Source organism: Pithys albifrons, chromosome 4 (assembly GCF_047495875.1).
Source record: "Pithys albifrons albifrons isolate INPA30051 chromosome 4, PitAlb_v1, whole genome shotgun sequence".
NCBI classification, from domain to species: domain Eukaryota; kingdom Metazoa; phylum Chordata; class Aves; order Passeriformes; family Thamnophilidae; genus Pithys; species Pithys albifrons.
Window position 1 is genome coordinate 67,085,603 of NC_092461.1, and position 21,140 is coordinate 67,106,742.

General features: G+C 36.5%; 1 protein-coding gene across 3 annotated transcripts in view; it reads left to right on the top strand.

Moving 5' to 3' along the window:
• TOX (thymocyte selection associated high mobility group box) overlaps positions 1–21,140 on the top strand; it is a 220,524-nt gene that overhangs the window by 119,269 nt on the left and 80,115 nt on the right. For all 3 annotated transcript variants that reach the window (XM_071553101.1, XM_071553102.1, XM_071553100.1), the window contains exon 3: positions 10,477–10,719. In XM_071553101.1, coding sequence (XP_071409202.1) covers positions 10,477–10,719 — 243 coding nt within the window. The remainder of the gene's footprint in view (positions 1–10,476; positions 10,720–21,140) is intronic.

The following is a 21,140-nucleotide window of genomic DNA, read 5'->3' on the forward strand; positions in this document are numbered from 1 at the left end:
AACTGAGCCAGAAGTGTAAGTATACAGTAAAAATTAATGGTATTCTTTTAAACCATCCCAAAAGGCTATTTGGCAATGTTGTCTCTGTGTATATTTTATATATATATGAGTAAGTACTGCATTTTTGGTTATGATATATGTACTACAGGACTCTGCACTGCAGGCATCTCCTAAATGAGTTATGCCAGCCATATTAACAAGCATACACAGTAAAACTACATGGCATTTTCACTACTAATTGCACTTGGATCTGAAAATATTTATCATTTTAAAATAAAACTATGCCCACTGCTCTGCATTTCAGATTCTCACCAATATATTGTTTTCTCCCCACACCTATAATTGGAATCTCATAGATGAATTGTTCTTTATGTAATTTCTCCTCCTGTAATTTGTGGACCATGTACAGCACAGTATAAAATTATGCTGTTTATTTTACACTTTTTCCTAGTCACAATGTGAAATGTAATTCAGGACTCTGTTGCACAAAGCTTTGGCACTTTTGTAGTCTTCTTGAGGCCTGATAAACATTAAGGTTAATGAATCCAGCTGCCACATTCCCTGCACAGTGCAAAGGGAAGAGACAAGTTTACAGTAGTACCCACATTGTCCCAGTGGGAAGAAGAAACAGATACCCAAGGCAGAGGAAGGACTATTGTTTGCTCAGAGGTGGTATTTTCCTGCTTCCCAGAGCTATGGCAGGGAGATGCATATAAATTATATATGCATACTATTTGGTACAGTGGACATCATGAGTATCAAAATGGTTTTGTCCTGTATAGCTCAAGGGTGAAATAGGATAGAATGACATTCAAAATAAAGATTTTTCATGTTAGTAGGAAAGACTTCCTCTGCCTTTTGTTACCATATGCATATGGTCCTAGATATATCCCTAACTTCTTTTTTACATCTTTATACTGTCATTTCTTAAATTATTAATGGCATAAGTATTACATATGCAAAGTAGGAATGGATAAATGTTTGTAATAGCTGCCCTCTCCTCTCTAATATTGGTCCTTCCCTGTAGGTAGGGCTAGAATTTAAGGATACTGTATCCTGTTCCTGCCAGATGATACAGCTCTTCACTCTTGGTGTGCCTCTAAAGTCTGTAAGCAGATCAGGGGAGGGGTTCGCTGCCTAGGAAAGGATTGAGAAGAAGCAGCAATTTTAAATTGAGAATCACTGCCTGGTTCAACATAGTCCCATAGGTATATACTACACTGAAGTCCAGTGCAATTGTGTCCAAAAATCAGAAAATTTTTGCTTATTAATTGAGAGGCTGCTCCACAGTGAGAAGGCAATGCCACCTGGTCAGTCTGCTGACTGGATGGAGTTCAGGGCTGTTTTAGACCATAATCTACCTCCTTCTTCCTGATCCACTCTCTTTTAGTTTCAAAAATAGATTATCAGCAGAAGGGAGTCCTTCCTGCTCCTTCATTTCTCTGAAACTGACTATAGTAAAATGGCCTCAGGGAAAGGAAACCACCAGGCAGACCTTTCAGATCCTGAATGACTAGTTAAAGTTGGAGGTAATTTTACCCTACTTTTCCCTTTTGTGCAGAACATAGTCTTTTAATGTGTCCTTATATCAGAGTCTGGAAGAACTGAGTCCCTGATAAAAATACATCAACAGTTGCATTAACAAGGTTATGTATATATTTATAAAGACACATCTTAAGAATCATAGAATGGTTTGAATTGAAAGTCATCTTTGAAGATCGTCTAGTCCAGTCCCCTGCCATGTGCAGTTACATTTTTCAATGAATCAGGTTGCTCAAAGCCTCATCCAACCTAATCTTTAAAACTTCTAGTGATGGGGCACACACAAGTTCTCTGCACAATCTCTTACAGTGTCTCACCACCCTCACAGTAAAGAATTTCTTCCTATATCCAATCTAAATCTATTCTCTGTCAGTTTAAAACTCTTGTACCTTGTTGTGACACTACAGGCCTCAGTAAAAGGTGTTTCTCTGTCTTTCTTGGATGGCTTGTTATGTACTGAAAGACTGCTATAAGGTCTCCTCCACCAGTGTCCCCAAGTCCTCTTCCAAAGAGGGATGTTAAATAAGTATGTATGAATGTCTTTAGCTTTAATGCAAAAGCTATGAGCATGTGCTGTATATGTATTCAAGGATATTTTAATTTTTTTAGTGAAATAAAAGTTATAAAAATGAAAATCAAAATTAGGGCCTGTTGACCAGAATCTAAGAGCTTTTTCAAATTTCACAGGAAAAACATAACTCAGGTGAAATGCATTTACCGTCTTTTACTCAAATTTGTTTTAGTCACGTATGGTCAGTACATGTTGAAGCTGTATTCTGACCAGAAGATGAAATGTGTGTGACCTACTTATCTCTGAAAAATGAGTCAGTTAAACATGCCTTAACTCAATGCTTCTTTCATTTAATGCCTATTCGATAGCACATGCTGTAATAGCATTAAAGAGGGCACAATCTATTCCCTAAGGATCCTAAACAAACATACCCATAATTACACTTGTATAAACAAAATTGTCCCTCTCCAGTCTTCAAAAATCATTAGTGTGGATCTGTAAAATTGAGATCATATCAGAAACCTCAGCAAGTATAACAAATTTTTCAGCATTCTGTTTGTCTTCTGGCTGTGAAATCTTGCATTTAGATTTTCTTTACAGCCATGTGGACTGAAAACTTTTTAATTAAAGCAGTTTTGGAGGGTAATTGCCTGGCTTCAGAAGTTTGGGCCTTTAGAAGTAAATGTCAGATACCACTAGAGTAATGCTTAAATTGTGAACTTGGCCCTGCTGTATACACAGTGATTCTGTGCATCAGTTAAAAGTATTTTTCTTAGGAGTTGCAGATGGGAGGGAATTAATGTAACCACTGAGTCCTGTCTTAGCAGTGGCATTAGGATGATAGCAACTTCAGGAATAGGCCCACAATAAATCAATAAAGTAAAAATAACAAAAGCTATTATTTTACCATGAAAAAGGTAAAGAGAAAATCAATCATCAAATGATGAATTTTCTGTCCAAAAGCCAGAGGTATTTTTTCTCATATCACTAGAGAAAAGATACTGCTTTTTGCTGTGCATGACATGAGAGAATTTTCTATTTTAATGAGCAACCAGTGTAAAATATCCTTCAAAATGTTTCCCTCTATTCCTTGATGCATGACTTCTTTAGCATGTGAAAACAGATTACCGACATCATATATTTTAGTTATGTAGTTTCCTTTCCAAGAAACTCTACAGGTCAGCAGTGTGGATGAATTATGGGATGTAACAATGGGAAATGTTAAAGGCAGTATTTTTCAAGTGAGCTTCACATAAGATGAACCTTTTTTGGTCCATAAAACGTCTGGAAGAATTACGTGAATTTGAACTACAAATTAGACCAATTACTATTACACTGTCCCTTTTGGCAAAGGCTGCTGCAGTAGAGTCAATTTGACCTGTTGACCCCTGACCAAATAAATTGATAAGATGCCCGTCTTTGATTAATCTAGTTAGTTTTACGAAATTTGGCATCTCAACAAGCCCAAACTAGTTACTCAAACCAGTCTTCAATGCTACATTCAAATGATCACTCTGTGGAGTCCCAGAGGTATTCATTACAGACAAAATTGCTCCTGTTGCCTTGCATACAAGCTGAGTTTTCAATGGGAAATGAAAGGCTGCCTGGAAAAATAGGCCACCTAATTAAGTTAAACTACTCTAGCATTTGGCTTGACGTCTTCATTACTCAAAATTAAAAAGATGCTTCACTTGAGCACACAAGTTACTATTGTTTATGTTGTTTCCTCTAAATTGGCTTCTTACATAGAAGTCTGTTTTTCAGAATTATATCTTGTAATAGCTTGCATATTTCTTGCAGTTTATAAAAATGTCTTAATAGGTACTACACTACTGATAGCTGGTATGATATTAGTACGATTGAACTTATTACTGGGGTCTCTGTAGTCTTACTGCTTACATGACATTTTATTAAAAGAGGGCCAGATCCTGCCAGTTTTGCTGTTTGAATAATCTGTGCTCATTCATATACTGAGCATTCCTGGGCCTTCTTACTGTAAAGTCCTCTATCCAGAATCTAGGTGTCAAAGTCAGTGGGACCACTGATGGGAATTGAGAGCTTCGATATTGCTCAGTTGTCAGCTTTTCCTGTCTTTGGCAAGGGGCTAAACAAAAGTTACATCAGATTGCAGAGTAGTTGTGCCTCTGTTTGATCTACCTTTTCATCAAGTGGTGACATTTTTTATTAAATTTGAAATTTTTCTGAAAATTTTGTCCGTCATTTAGGAGAGGTATTGCCAAGGTAGGACCTACTGTCCTTTTGAATACTGATAAGCAATCCATTGTTTCTGAACTTTTCCAAGTTAAGAAAAGAGAAGGAAAAAGGCGGGGGTTGGGGGTTGGGGGTGGGGCGGTGGGGAGATGAAATCTTTGTCCTTCATCATTGTGTGCCCTGGGTGCAACATTATTTAATTTTTTGGTGTTTTATCAGAAAGGATCTGGAAATATAGACAGAATATTTATCCCCTAAACATATATACTTAAATGTAAATCTATACTGCTGCTATTTTTAAGAGCATTTAAAAATGTAAACATGTGAAGAGCACACTGTCTTGATTGCTGGTTTAGAGTCTATGATGCTAATGAGGCTTCTGACAGGTTAAATGTGGTGTATCATCTATATTTTCAAGCAGCAGGATTTGTGAAGATGTGACTCCTTTTTTTTTTAGTTAAATTCTGCTTATTAAATATGTATATTGCTAGTTTTATTACCCAGTGCTTTGTACTGAGCTTAATTTAGGTATATTTTGCAGAGAGGGTCTCTAAAATGTTTGTTGTTTTCTTTATATTTTGCTTTTTATCTCTAGTTTAAAAAGAATATTTAGCTAAATGTAGTAACTAATTTATGAAAGTATGTCTTTATAGTAGAGCTAAGATCAAGATTATACCGTGCATGATACTGTCTGTGCTATAGTACAGACCAAAAGGTGTCAAATAGGATCCCAAGTTACCTTAAGAATTTTAGCTTTTTTTAAAATATAGTAGTAGTAGTAGTAATAATAATCATAATAATGATAGTCGTAGTAGTTTGCTCCCATGTTCTCAAGAGAATCTTAGGAATGTTCTTCTGTCTTTCCTTTTGCTTTATCTGTGAGGTGATGAAGCTACTCAGCTTGTCTTTAGGAGGTAGCATGGAGAAACCTATTACAGTGCAAGTCCCCACTTCCTTTCAGCATCCCCATAGATGTGGACAAGCAGGAGCTGTTTATGCAGGGGTCCTGCTAGAGCACCCCCAGCATTGCTCTTTGGAGGTTATACTACTGATTGTCACACACTGGAGGGGGACCAAGTGCCTTTCTTTTCAGGAGAAGACAACGACAAGGGTGTCGGACAATGACAAAGCTTGGGTCCACACTGGGGTCACACTAAGGAGGGTGGGAGGCTGGCACAGGTGACACGGGCAAGACTCCACATTGAAGGATTAAGGATGCTGCATTTGTGCCTAGAGCTCCAATGCATTCCTAAGGAATTTCTTTGGTGGTTGATCAGTAATTCTAAAAAAGACTTGCACTTCTCTTTTGAATTTACTCAAATTTTCTAAGTAGGAGAAGTGCAAGTTGGGTCTTTGTTGGAAAGGAAATTTAAATGCTTCAATTATAGTACTGGTGTTTGCAGAGCCCAAATCTTGTAACTTTTTATATTTGTGCTTCTACTTACTGTCATCTTTAAAATGTATTTCAGTTTAAAACCTTCATTGAAACACATATCTCAGCAAACTGCTACAGTATATGTATAAAATTAATGTAATTAATGAAAAGACTCTCAAGACTGAAATCTTAAAAAAAAAGTCTACACTTTTACATAATTCTGTTAACTTTCAAAATTACGATAATTTTAAGTTAATAATATTGTCAGCACATTCTCCTTGAAAACAGAATTCATCTGGTACTGGAAAATTAATGTTTTGCTGGGGGCTTTGCCCTTTAACTAATGTAAATTAGAGAAATTGATTAACACAATAGGAAAAAGTTATACCTTCCCCTTTAATACATATTTTATTGCTGTTGCTTGATAAATTAGTATACTGTGTGTTTTTAAATGAATACGATTTATTGGTGTTGTCTACCATATGAAGAAACACAAAAAAATTGTTTGCAGGATCATTGACTTGAACATATCAATGGCACTGTTGGACAATTCTTGCTGAGTGTTAAGATGATTTATGTAACAGGCAGAAGGTTTCCACAGTAATGCATTATAGTCTCAAGCTATCAAGCCTTGTTCATGCAGAGACAAAAGCAACTGAAAAAAACTTGCTTCTGAAGGTACTCTGTTTAGAAATTAGAGATAAGGTCGATCCTATTAAAATTCCTGGAAATATCTGCTGTCACATATATTATCCTAACTTTCAAATATGCATAAGGTATGTTGCTGTTTTTCCTCTTCTAATGAGCTCATTGTTTTTACATTACTCTTGATTCATAAGTGTTTCAGTTATGTAACAATGTGTTCAATAATAGAAGAGGAGACAGCCTGAAGCATCTATCTTTTAAAAACTGGCATCTTTCCACAGTTCAGATGTAGAAGCCTTGGTGCAAATGAAAAATTAAGACACGCTCTACATAGTTGGCAGTACCATTCATTTCATTTAAATTAAATATCTATAGGCAAAGTCCCAATTCTTAAGGAACTGTTGCTAATACCAGATAATGTTGAGTAAATGCATGGTGACTGGCACAACTGCTGAGCACATGAATTAGACTTACTTAATGTGTGTTGTCTTCTGTGCTTTCATATAGTAACAGTTCTGCTCTTTTCAGAGGGATTTATACTGGATATTTGAAAGCTTGCTGCCTTTGTGGTTAGCCTGTTTGAGCTATCTCCTTTGGCTTCCCTTCTCTGATTACTCTTGAAAGTTCTATTAAAATTATTTTGAAATATAAGTAAGTTTTGCTGGCCAATGTGCAGTCACCACTGTAGCATACTTAAGCAAAGGTCTTTTTTATTTATTTATTAATAAGTAAAAAAGATGAACTTGCTAATGTCTCTGTGACCAGTAGGATAAAAAGGAGCTATTCTGTGTCTTTCTGAATAGAGAAAGTCCTGCTGATAGTAAAACTAACTAGGAAGGAAAAGCCCTTGGTCTGGGTGGAAAGCCCCTAACCTTGCTCCCCATCACCAAGAAAAACCTAACAGAGCTGAAGCTACAGGCCACCATTTATTATTAATACATAAGAGCTGTACTTATGAACTGTAATTGGATACAAAGAGTATCCCTAATATCCCTGATGCTTTTGACAGTTGGTAACTGCTTTCTTTAAAAAAATTCCAGATAAATGTCTTATGTTGGAAGAAGTGGTGTTCTAAGAAAGCCCAGGAGTCAGGGCAGGATGATGACTGGCCTGGAAGTGGGAGTTCTTGCAGCAGGGATATACATGGGCCTAGCCTTTTGCTAAAGTTCACTCAAATGTCCCTTCAGGGAAGAAGGTAGCAATACAACATTCCAGGAGATCCTATTGCCAGAACAGGATCGGTTGCATCAAGGGAACTCCAGATGGTTCCTCAAATAGGCTTTCCCAGTGGCAAGGGAAGAGGTGGCAGGAAAGTAGGATGGGTGTTTGACACTTGTGGCTGCTATTTGCATGTGTTCTGTTCCTCACTCCTTTCCTCCAGGCACAATTGCAACAGCCTTGTTTCTGGGATATGCTGGGTTTGCTGTAAATGTATCTAGGAATTTTGTTTTTTCGTATGCCAGTGTGCCAAGCCATTACAAGCATCTGAGCCATGCTACTGGACAAGACAAATAGCTGAAGGAGCTTCTCTGAGGACGTTATATCTGTATTCATTACATGCACACATACTAAGTATGGAAATATTAAATTGGCTGAAACTGTAAGGATACTCTGCAGATGCTTTCAAATATCTCTCCATACCACTAAACATGCAGCTTGGATTCTGCCTGGCTTTTTTGAAATAGTACAGTAGATTGTCTTCAAAAAATAAAAAAGAGAAATATTATAGGAATACTAGCACTTGAATTATATGTTGTTTGGTATGTTATTATTGCCTTTGCTGTTCTAATCCTACTACTTATTTAAGTGTAGTGAACAGTGATATGGTAGGTGATGTGGCATCAAATGCGCTCCAACTGGTTCACAAGCAACAACCAGTGTGTGTGTGTGGGGAGGGGATGGGTGTATGTGTTATAATTAATAAGAGAACAGCTGTTTATTTAAAATGCTTATCCCATATAATATGTATCATATTTTTATATACTTACACATGACACAACTTGGATTGTGGAGTTTTATGCTGCTAGTGTTTTATGCTTCCATTTTAATAAATGAAGTTAATGTGCTACTGGCAGTTCAATTGCTTCTACCATTTTTGAAGTATTACAATTAAAGACATATTTGAAACACAACAAATCAAGTGTAAAATCTGGTCTATCCATATGTGGTGTCCTTTCTTTTCTGTTCCTTGCTGCTTTGCTATTGTGGTATTAGATCGTAAGCTTACTTTAGAAGCCTTTCTCTTTATCAGGGATTTTATATAATAGTAATTAGCAAACAGTGTTTACATTGTCCCTAATACTTTGATATGGTTTTGCACAGCTTATACATTGTTGTTGAGTAAATGTGACACGTTCTCTTTGTCATGTTTAAGTCTCCTCTGTATTTAGTGAGAGTCTATTTTTAATATATTTTTTTCCTCGGAGATGTTTCCACTGATGGCTGCATCATGGCTTCTAAGAGCAGAGGCAAATGCAATGTACAGAGGTCAGTAGACTTCCACCACCTTCCCATTAAGGAGAGATGAGGGTCTAGGGGAGAGCAAACTCCTGTACTGGAAGTGAGAAACACAGTTGGAAAGCACGGGTAGAATCAAAGAACTCAGACATAACAATGATGATATCCCTCTCAAACCTTTTCTTCTCCATTTTCTGTTGTTTTCATTGTTTGGGATTTTACTTTGGCCTTTGCAGTCTAGCCTTCCTGTTGTATTTCATGCTAAGATACTCTAACGAGCAAAACAACCAAAACCATGGCAATATGCATTAGAGTAGGTTTTTCAGCAGCTCATTGAAAACATGCAACACTCTTTGTTCTTGGTCTGATTTAAGTTTATATATACATGCTCATACAGAGGAGAGTAACCTCAGGCACTGGCAGGACATTATTACTATGATGACTAACAAAAAACGCCTTTGTTTATAATTGACCATCGATTCTTCTCTTGTCTTTCTGCATGAATTCATACACCGTACTGTCCTCCATTTGGAAACTCGTATTGGGGAAAACATTTTCTTCCAGTAGCTGCTCTTTCAAATTGTGCCTTCATATTCATTCTTCCTAATGATACTTTCCAGGAGCAAAATGGATTTAAATCCTTGCGTTTCCAGAATTAGCAAAAGCTGCACTCAGAGCAGGACTGCTGTGCTGCAGAGAGGCAGAAAGGTAGACTCTGTGCTATAAACCCTGACTGTGGGCATGGGATGTGCAAAGAGTCATCACTTTACAAAGGAGCTGGCTGTTCTCAGAAAAGCAGAGCAGGCTTTCAGGTTGAACCACTGCAACTGATCCCTTTAACTCTTTATTTGGATCATATATCAAACTATGCTCACCTTTTTCTTTTAAGAAACATGAGCATACCCACCCCTATCTTCCAAATGAGCCTACCTGCTGTACAAGGGCTGTAGATAAATAATAGCAATTATCCACCTTCGTGCATTACTCTGACTTTGCCTGTGTCTTTTCCTTGAACCAGATTGAGTTGGATAACTTAATGGCAGCAGACAGCAAAAGATTATACAGTTGCTTTGTAGAGTAACTAATTTAGATTACTGAAAAAATGTGTGAATAATGGAGTTTATATATTAAGAAAGAAAAAAAATAGGTTTTTGACACCATAAATGTATTTCTGTAAATACAAAGTATATTAATGCGAAGGATGTACTGTTTCTTTTCTTTGTAGAAGAATAAATGCATGGTACTCCTGTAAGAATAAAAGCAGTATCTTTCTTTCTTCACTGTGTAATTCTTGGTCTAAGTAGCAGGGAGTCTTATTAAACATTTTGTGCCAATATTAATTTTATGAATTACATTCCCTTTTCCACAGTTCTCATGAAAAAGGTATTCAGCTAGATGAACACTCTTGGAAAATTTTAATAGGACCCTTGAAATCTGTTTGAGTTCACCTTCTTTAAAAAACATTATTTCTAATGCAAGCTGTGAAAGTATCAGAGATTCTTATGCCTTAGAGGCAATTCTTCTTCCATACATATACTTCCATACATTGCTGTAATAGATGGGTCTTTAAAATATTCTCTTTGTTGAATTGTAGATGCTTAGAAGTATGTGAGTCAGTCTCTTTTTGTTTGTTTTGTGTGACTATTATTGTTGTTTATTATTGTTGTTTATTATTGTTATTAACCAGTGCTCATATGATTTTCATAGGATTTTCCATTTTATATTTTTTTTCCAGTCTTTTCCTGGCCCAAGTCTTGAAAGTGAAGATTTTAACATACCTCCTATAACTCCTCCGTCATTGCCTGACCACTCCCTGGTGCACTTGAATGAGATAGAGTCTGGATACCACTCTCTGTGTCATCCCATGAACCACAATGGCCTCCTTCCATTCCACCCACAAAACATGGATCTACCTGAAATTACAGTTTCCAACATGCTTGGTCAAGATGGGACACTGCTTTCCAATTCCCTCTCTGTGGTAAGCATTTTTAATCTTTTCCTTCTGTTCTGCTTTAAGCTGCAAAATTGTGGAAATACACACGGTTTTGAAATCTTTTGAGAGGGTCAACTCCCACATCCCTCAAGTTTTGGAGTGAGCTGGCCGGAATCTAGGTGTTACATTGCACTCCCCATGTCAAATCCTCCCCCCACTGGAGGGTGGTAGGGAATTTACAGCTGAGTTCCTCAAAGCCAGGATGTTACCCTTTGCTGCCTTGTGCAGAAGTGCTCCTGCTTTACAGGGATGTAAATAACAGCAAAAAAAGAGGCTCAAGGCTCTGACTTCTGCTGGAACAGGGTTTGGATCCAGATGGCCGTTGTTCTGTGTTTGTCTGACGAGGCTCTTTCCATTCTCATTTGCATGTGCTGAGAGATGTAAAAAAATTTAATATCTCCTTTCTTGTTTACTGCACGTTTGGAAAACAGCAAATGTTATTTCTGATTCTAGGCCAAATCTTATAGCCTTTTTACAGTTCCCAGTCCTTAGCCAGCCAGAATCCAATTGAAATGACTGGACGACTTGCTTATAAAGTCTGTCAGATAGTCATTATGGTCATAATCTTGGGAAGCCTGATATTATAAATCACTTCTTTGAATGTTAAATTGCTCGCAACAACTGCAGAGTTACTACTTTACACATTACATTTTCAAATGAGCTCTACAAATAATAAGTATATTTCTTGCATAGCAGCTCCAGACAAGATTATTTCATACTGCTGTACAATTCTAAGCCAATGAACTAAAAATTCCATGGAAGAGGATGGAACCAGGCATTGTGTGGGTCTCACTGCACTTAAAACACTAGATGGACTACCCAGGAGCTGCAGATCCCAACAGCCTAAGAAACTGTTGTTCATAGAGATAAAGGGTCTGGGCTTCTCATTAAAGGATCAGAGGCTTAGGGTCCGGTGTCCCAGCTGGGAGGTTCTATGCTTAGAGACTGAGGCTGTTTAGGCTTCCAGCTTGCTAGGTCCTCACCACATTATCTAAAAAACATAAATCAGTCCTGGAAACCTGGGAGCTGAGGCAGCACATGGAAGTTTGGGGACTAAGGAATCTCAGCTCAGCTCCCTATCAGCGCCTCAGACTACAATCCCTAGAGCCAGGGGTCATGGTGCCTGGAAAAGACTTTACAACAAAAATCTGCCTTGTCACGGGGCTTCGTTGCAACTTAATTAAAATAAGGCTGATTTGATTTCAAGGAGCTCTGCATTCCCTCTGAGGATGGCCAACAAGCTATACTGCAGGGAGGACAAGTCTGGGCTTCTTATGTGCGGCTTAGTTGTTATTGATTTACTAAGATGTTGCACACTTTGTGTTTGAGGTCATAATCTGACCCCAGGGTTATATTCAACAATGGGAGGAGTGGGGAAGAGGCAGACCTTCATAGACAAATATAAATATATTCTGTGGAAAGAGTCTGAATTTTACTTGTGTATCTACAAAGCTGATGGCAAGCATTAAAGAGCATGACTGAAATCTTGTGTAGGGTTGTAAGAATCAGAGCTATGAAATTATTTGAAAAAGTAAGAGAAATACTTGACACTTCAGTCAGGACAGACAATTTCTCATTGAATTGACCTCTTTTGAGCCATAACCATGGCTCAAACCTACACATTCTTTTAATCTGTGATGTTCCACATTATGTCTTGCAACAAGCTCTGAAGAACAGGCCTTGAGAATTTGTAGATCACAGTGAAAATCATTGTATTGAGGGCTGATACCAAAAAGACTGAATAATATAACTAGGTGATTTTGCTATTGGGACTTACTAACAATCAGAAAAGATGAAAATCAGATGTCAAGAAAATACATGCTAAATTTTGACAGTAATTTCTGAGGATTTGCTCAATAAATAAAGCATGATCCTTGAGGTATTCACTAAATAGAATGACCTCTGTTCTTTTGGCTTTCCATTGGTGAAGAAAGACAGAGGGTTTTGTAGAGTTAGCATTCTTTACTTAGCTTTGAAGCTTTTCTTTATAATCCAGAACATTTTACATGTTTTCTTCAATATGACTCTTGTCTTATGCTATTACTCATCTCTAAGTTTTGTTTTCACTATCTCGTTGGACTCTGATCCATTTAATATGTATTTGTCTAAATCATTCCTACATTGCCTCATGTAGAATAAAATGTGTGAGTTTCTCCAATCTCTCAAAACCCTTGGTTCCATAATTTCAAATACTGCTTAGTGTATTTGGAAACCATGTGTCTCACTTCATTTTTCAGGGCAGTAATGAGTATTTTTAGAATAATTATTCTTTGAAATGAATCTGTTAGCTGTTCTCTATCCCTAATTAATTTCACATCTTCAGCGAATTTTACTTATATTGGGACTAATTCAACTGCAGTGAAATGTGCCTCTGATTGAATTTTGTTATTTTTTTCTTTACTTTCAATAGCCTTCCTTTTAGATAGTTTGTAACCCATGTTGATATTTTAGCAATAACACCTTTTTTGTCTTGTTAGAACTAGTGAGTGTTTTTCAATTTGGGCTTTTTATAGGCAAAGCATTAATTAATGCTAGCTAAACTAGAGAAAGGAAACTCAGTGAGCTCAGAAACAAAGTTGGAAAATAATTTGTATGCTGAGTGTTGCATTTTCCGTTCATCTCAGCTGCCAGGTGTTTTCAGATGAGGATTTCTGTGATTTTGGGCAGATTGAAAATTGAGGATGTATTTTTCCTAAAACCCCTTCAAATCTAACCCCATTTTCATACTGTGCAGCACTCCCTCCAAGCTGCAGATGAAATCTCTTTGAGTAAGGATTGCAGGATTTGCCCCAAGCTCTGTAAGAATTCTCCTCTATGGAACTTTTTAAAAACATACAATAAGAGCCCACTACCAGCTCAGTGAATTCATATTAAAGATCAGGTTCTTACATATTTTTTTACACTATGGGAATTCTTTCTGAAAAATTTTACTATGCTGGGAGAATAAAAATTTCTCATTACCATTGACTGTGTCTGAGACTTAAAACTGGAATTATCTGCCTTTGAAGTTTTTTTGATTGATTGGACTTTCTATTGTGCCCTCTCTACTTTAAAACAAACAAACAACAAAACCACTAAATTTTTTCCTTCTCATTATTCTGCTGTCAGTTCATATACTTACTTCTGTTTTTGTGTATTGCTGTTTTCTTCTTAGGTGACATACAGACATATACACACATGCACGCAAATTTACATCATGCTGTCACATACAGATTTCTTGAGATGCTCATTATATCTGTGTATGAGAGGTTCAGAAGCCTACAGCATATCTGCAGAATGTGAGGCACAGTGGTATGAACACATGGTACAGCTCCAGCATGAGAGCTCTCTAAAGTCCTCCTTAAAAATGGACATGACTTCTAGTCCTGCTTCTTAATAGGATCCAATTTGATAGAGATGTTTGTTTAATGAAAATGTACTTATGATGCTGTAAACATGTTTGTTTCTATAAAATGGAATAGGAACCCCTTTTTTGTTTCCTACAGTTGAAGTGGGTTTGGTTCCATTGCAGCTGGGGCTTGACCTGCCAAATCCTTGTTGGCATGAGTTTTTCTGAAATATCTGAAGAATATTTTCAAGGATTGCAAGAAATACCCTTCTAACATTTGCAAACAAATGCATGTCTGTAACATCCCTATGAGAATGAGTGTTTATCTGTAAAAATGCTTTTGGATGTGTTCTATAAAATGACATTCTTTGTGTGTTCAATTTATAAAAAAAACTACAGGCATTTCAGCTTCTTTAGTATATCCTATAGATGACTGCTTTTTTTTTCCCCAAGAAACCTGGGTTAAAAAATCACAGTGCTGTTTTTACATAGAGAGAAAAATCATAAAGATTTTTGGAATGCTTTCATTCATAACCTTGTGCTGATCTTGTTGAAAATGTGGCTTATGATGGTATACTAAAGAAAATTTACAAGAAAGAAATAAAAGGGATTTCAGTTTCTTTAAATACTTCAAATTTCTGGGTTTGAAGTTGAATGTGGAAAAAATGTTAAAAGGCAATAAAACCAGGGGGTTTATTTCCCAAATGCTCTACTTGTGCTGGCAACAAAAGCTAGCATAATGTATATAATTAGGTTTATTGTCATTTTTAGTATACAGTCAAGGCACACTTTGAATTCAAAGGTTACTGTACAACTGTTTTGACAACCACCACATCAGTAGGTAATGTGCAGGACACACGAAACTGAAGCAAAAATGTTTCTTTAGGTCTGTAGGGAGTGCAATACATCAAGGAATTCAGATATATTAGAGCAGCATGAATTTCTAATGTGTTACTCTTATGGAAAAGACCACTGGCATATTGAATAATGCAGCTTTCAAAGCAGAGCAGAAAATGTGATTACAGACAGTTCCATTGCTGTTTTTAAAATAAATATTTTCAAAATCTTGAGGTATTTTATTTCATGTAATGCATAAAATATGTAACAGTGGACTAGAGCTAAATATCTTCTAGGACACAGAAGAGTAGATGATGTCAGCTATAATTATTCAGAGCTGGAATAATAGAAGCATTAGTTTAAAATAAAATGCATGTCACAAAGGCCCATGTCCTTATATAAAAAAAGGCAATAAAAGGCTGCTTTTTTTTTTGCACCCTTTGACAGAAAAATAAAGGCCATGAATAATTATTTAACATTATACCCCAATTCATCAAAGCCTGGACAATTACATTTTACTTTTTCATGAATTATATTTTTTAGATACACAACTCATAGAGAGTAATATCTTAAACAAAATGTGGCACTATATAGCAGAGAAGATAGCAAATGGCTACTTTTTTTTTTTTTCATTTTTCACCTCAGGTAGAATGAAGCTAGTATTTCTTATTCATAGGACAGTTGCTAATAAATCCAATACAGGAGATTGTTGTTGTACCTAGGATGTATTTAAGAGAGTTTTGTTTTACGAGTTTCATATACATTAGTTTAAATTCAGTATTCATGATTCTTCTTCATGATTTCTGATGAACAAGATGAATAGCTTTTATAACAAACAAAAAATTTGCCTTGTAACCCAAGTGTTGAGATTTGAATCATGTTTGAATACTATTTTCTAGCTTATATTGCATGCCAGAAGTAGCAGATACTTTTTGTCTCTGGTGAATACTTCGCATTTGTGCATCATTATCAGGCTCTGGTCTTCAGTTTACATCAAAATTTACTGTTATGCTACACAGACCTGCTGCTACCCCAAATTTTATTGCAGTGAGTTATTGTCATCAGAGCCACCAAATCATAAAGCTAAGGTCATGGAACATCTTGTGTTAAAGTTTTTTGGGGTTTTTTTTCTCTTGTTAAGCTACTTTGTATTCTTGCAGGATATTTTTCTTTTTCTAAAAAAACCCAAGCAATGAACAACAGAAAAAACAACACCATATTTTACAAGACAGATTTTTTCACTGAAATAAGCCTTGTGTGGAAAAAGGTTATGATATTTAATGTATGTTTTGTCAGACAGCCTAACTATGGGGATACACAGCCAAATCAGCTGATGTCAGCCAGCATAGCTTTATTGTCTTCAGTAGAATTATGATGATTTATTCCATCAAGGGCTCTGGGACGTCATGTTTATCTTTTCTTTCTTCTGATGTCTGCTCCAGTCTTTTGTCATCAGAAAGACAACAGAACGGATATGTAGAGGAGCTGATTAAGATGTAATTTGATCAAGGTTTTATAAATACCTGAATATTGCATATCTGGTACTTGAAGGCTCTTCACTGTGCTACAATAAACATCTGATGTCTAGAAATTAGAGCCATATAAAATCAGACTGGAAACAAAGCATGCATTTTTAACAGTGATAGAGATATGCCATTTCACTAATATACCATGGGAGGTGGTTCTTTGTACCTGAGGATAGAACTCAAATGGGGCATTTCTCAAAAAAAATGTGCTCTATCTGGGACTGGACTAATAGACCCCACATTAAGGCAGAGGGACCAGAACCTTCCCATGGGTCACATTGTCCCTGTGGGGTTCTCAGCAGTAAACATTAGTCCAAGCATGTGTGCTAGGGATAAAATTGCTTGTAGTACCTCTACAGTTTTTCCCTCCCATGAGAATAACTGCAGAGTCAAAAAAGCATCCTGTTGGTGCAGGCAATTATGGACTCTGCCTTCTTCTGGTCAGCTAGGACAAGAATTGTTGTCAAAGTATTTGTGGCTAGAGTTTTTCATGATCTTAGCTTTCTTTCTGGTCTTAAAGTGTATCTGGTAAAGTTATACTTTCAGTCCCTAAGTATTAAGAACTTACCTTAACCATAGGGCAGGTAAATATTTATATATTACTGTAGGAAAATATTTGTACACAAATGACCAGAACTCTTTTTAGAATAATTCTGGGTGTCATTCTTAAAATTGCCAGTGAAGCTGTTGATTTACTGTCAGTGGGGAAAACCAGCATTCTGCTTACTTGAGTGTCATTGTTGAGACTCTGTGTGGCTCACATATTTCACAAATTCAGTAGGAAAACAACTTCAGTATAATTTTAAGAGGAAATAACAAGGTGGCATATTTATTTTTGAAAACAGCCTTGTATAGAAAATGCTTTGGTGACAGAACTTTTTTGACAGTGGTTACCCATTGTCTGATAGGAATTTATTTGTTACATAAAAGAGTAATATTAAAAAAGTATGGTTGTTGTATTTACTGATTTTTAGACTTTAACCAGATAGGCAGAGGCTAAGACATGATGAACGTGGTGCGAAGAGAAAGCCTTCAGTTGCAGGTGGTAGATTATACAACACCTCACATGTGAAGTATTTACAGGAGTGATTAATGCATAAGCAGCATCGTAGCTGCAAGTGTCAAACAAAACAGATAATAGTATGCAAATAGAGAAAACATAACTCTCAGAAAATGTCAGAAATTCAGAGGTTTCAGCAGCAGAGATTGTTGACTTTAATCTGCTGCTTTTAACATTGCATGTAGTTGTCGAGAATAGAAGGATAATGAAATGTTTCTGAAGACTCAGATTTTGGGAAAAGAATCTTAGTGATCTAAGTCCTATAGATGGAAGAGAAGTGAAATTTCTTTCTCAAAAACTGTGAACATGCTTTTTTGTCTTTTTCGTAAAGACAAAAATGAAGGAGAAGCCCACAGTGCACATGAAAGGAAGAGTTTAGTGCATCAGTTGGAGTAGCCTCTACTTCCACCTGTGTCATAATTTAAAAGCATACATTTGCATTCCTTGAAGCTTGAAAGCAGCTGAGAAGACTGCACATTCTTCGTGGATTTGTACTGTATTCATCCTCACATCCCATTTTGTTTCAGAGTAGAAAGACACCTTGTATGGACGAAACCAGTCTATGCATTGTCTTAACTCAAGGTGTTACGTACCTGCTGGAAGTTCATCTGTGGTGCATGACTGTGCTGAGGGCTGGAACACCAGCAACCCAGAACTTCACGTTGGTGTCACCTGCCAGAACAGTGTGTGGATTTTCCTTATCAAGTCTTATATATGTAGAGTCTAGATGTCTAGCAAAATTTTTTATTCTTGCCTTTCTTGATTTTTCCCTGTTGAAGGAATTTGAATGGTCCAATTAATAGCCTCACAGATTTTTTAAATGTTTTAATGGTTTTTACAGAACTTAAAGTGTCATCATTTTAGTTTACCAGCAACTTTTTTCAGGAGGAAGGGAAGAGAAAAAATTCTCTTCTCTTGGTATACTTGGTAGTGTTTTGGGATTTGAAGAAATAATCAGTAGTAAAAGATAACTAATTTCTTATTTTTATCCCTTAATTTATGTCCTTAATTCATTTTCAGTGCATATCATGGGTGGATGTATTTACAAAAAAGGACTTAAGGTATATAGTGGCAGCAAGAAGCATTATGGAGTGAGGAACACCTCTAAGGCAGGCTTGTGCATGTGTTTTAGCTACCAAACCACAGAAATAAGCTCTTTTGTCTCAAGTCAGGTGAACAAAGGAATCACAGTTTATCTTACATATTATCAGGGTGTATCCAACATTCCTATTTCAACCAGCATGCTGGGACAGAAAAGAGACAAAGGAGATGTTGCAAGTAGTGATGTGGCACTCTGTGTGCCTGCCCTGACCTGGAGCTGAGGTAGACTGCAGTGCTCAAGGTATGTACGTATACATACATACCTGGATACACATATATACATGTATATGAACAAAAATGTGTGTGTATATATATTTTATATACATATACAGTATACATATATATATGCACACATACACACACACGTGTGCACGCACACACACACACAGACAGATATATATATATGTATGTATGTATGACACTGTTAATCACCGAAGCCCTCTACTGGAAAGGGAATGTAAAAGACAGGATGTAGTATCTGCAATATCCCATTTATTCCCAAATTATGGATCCACATTGTTTTTAAAGAGAGACTGAAACTAGAATGAAATTATTGAAGTAGATGCAACAGATTTCATTAATGTACTGCACATGGCTGCATTATAGAAATTTTTTACCAAATCCCTGGGTTATAAGTCAGGTTGCGGTGTCTGACAGTAACTTTCATAATAGGTACCTTTTACTAAAGTGAGATGTGGCGTACCTAATGGATAACAAGATGAAGCTACTCCTTATCACATCTTCAAATTTAAGCTTCCTGACAGTGACGATATTGAGCTGCAGTTGACTTTGCTTCATTCTTACATAAATTTTCTAAATTGAAAAAAACACATTTGAGAATAGGTGTTCTTGTTGTTTAACAAAAAAAAAAAAAAGCCCTGTGCAGGGAGTATTTACAGGATCAGGCCCTTTTTTATTTGGAGATGGGACTTCCTTCACACTTTAAGATTACCTTCATTCACACATAAAGAATTTCAGAGATTAACTCAGTAACTAAGCTTCAGTTTCCTACATATGCCCTAATACTCAAGTGTGGGATCTCAGTTTAATGAATTTTATTACACTCTCCTTTCTTCTGAAATAGCATAAAAAGTGTTTAGTGCAATAGGCTTAGTCCTGATCTGGATATTAAGTGCAGTTTGAGTTGCCTGACAGAAAGTATGCAGTGTAAAAGAACCACTGGCAAAACTGTTAAAGGTTATTTTCTATAAAAAAAATGAAAAACAACAAAAAAACCTCCACAGCATTTGAAAAATAGTGCTAGTGGCACTCTATGTCCTTCTGCAGAGCCTTTCACGTGGTCCTGAAGTGCTTTGTAGTCACTAATTAGCTAAGAAGGTAATGTACTCATAACAGTAAAAATAGGTGTTTGCAATATCAGTACCTCCTATCTGTCAAGTACTATATTGTAGGATAGAAAGAATTATTTTATTAGAAAGTCAGTAAAATAATATTCACAAAATGCAAAGTCAGATGAATCCCAAGTTGAAAAAGGCTGAAAGAAACAAATCTTAAAGGAGTTTACATACTGGGACCCATAATAATGATAGTAGTATAAGGAGCTGATTTCATGTCTGATAGTAACACGAAGGTGGTCAGCTGTGTGGTGAGAGTCAACTTACAGTGTTAGAACTTGTAGATATCCTCAAATGTAATAAAGACAGGAATTAACTGCCATGTATTACACATCTAATATGAAGCTATTATGGTTTAATGAGTGTGTGTTTTAAGGTCGCTTATAATGCATATAATAATAGCTGAGACATTTAAGCTCTCAAGCAATTTGGAAGTGATACAGCAACCTTATTTAAGAGCCATTGAAAAGATGCAAGGGTTGTTTTGCTTGTCCTTGAAATGCAGTCAACTTCAGGGAAAAGTGAAGTTTAACCGCAGAGTGTGATGCTCCACTGCCCCACACTCCAACTTCCCAGGCCTTATGGGCTGGTTCCATAGCACACGTGTGTCTTCTGACTTGTCAGCAGCCTTTGTGAATGCAGGGAGGTGAAAAGTCCCAACAGGGAAGTTCTCTGCCCAGGGCTGGGCCTGTGAAATTTTAATTGTGGCTGGCATCGTTGCACTAACTTCGTTGTTCGTGGCCTTTGTCTCTGAACTACATGTTAGGAGCTCTGTGACTTACTGAAAACCTCAGTGGGATTTTCAGAAATATTCTGGCCTAATGTTGATCCTGTCCTATTCTAGCAGGGGCTTTCCCAGAGTCTCAACAGAAACAGAGATAACCCTATAATAGATGATTTTATTTGTTCATAAATAGTGAGAATTTAGATTTTAGATTGTATTTGATTAAGGATGTGTCCACAAAATTCTTTGTCAATAACAATACAAATCATGAATTCTAAATTTATTTTTTTTTGTCGCATATGGAAAATTAGTGGAAGCTTTAACAAGACTGAAGAGAAAAAAATATAATCTAATGTGCTGGTTTAAAACAATTTGTATTGTTTTGCTTATTATATAATTAAAGACAGTATAGCAAAGCTGTGCTATAGGAAAAAGTTGCATGAGTAACCTAAAACTCTTGCATCCTGGGTCAGTG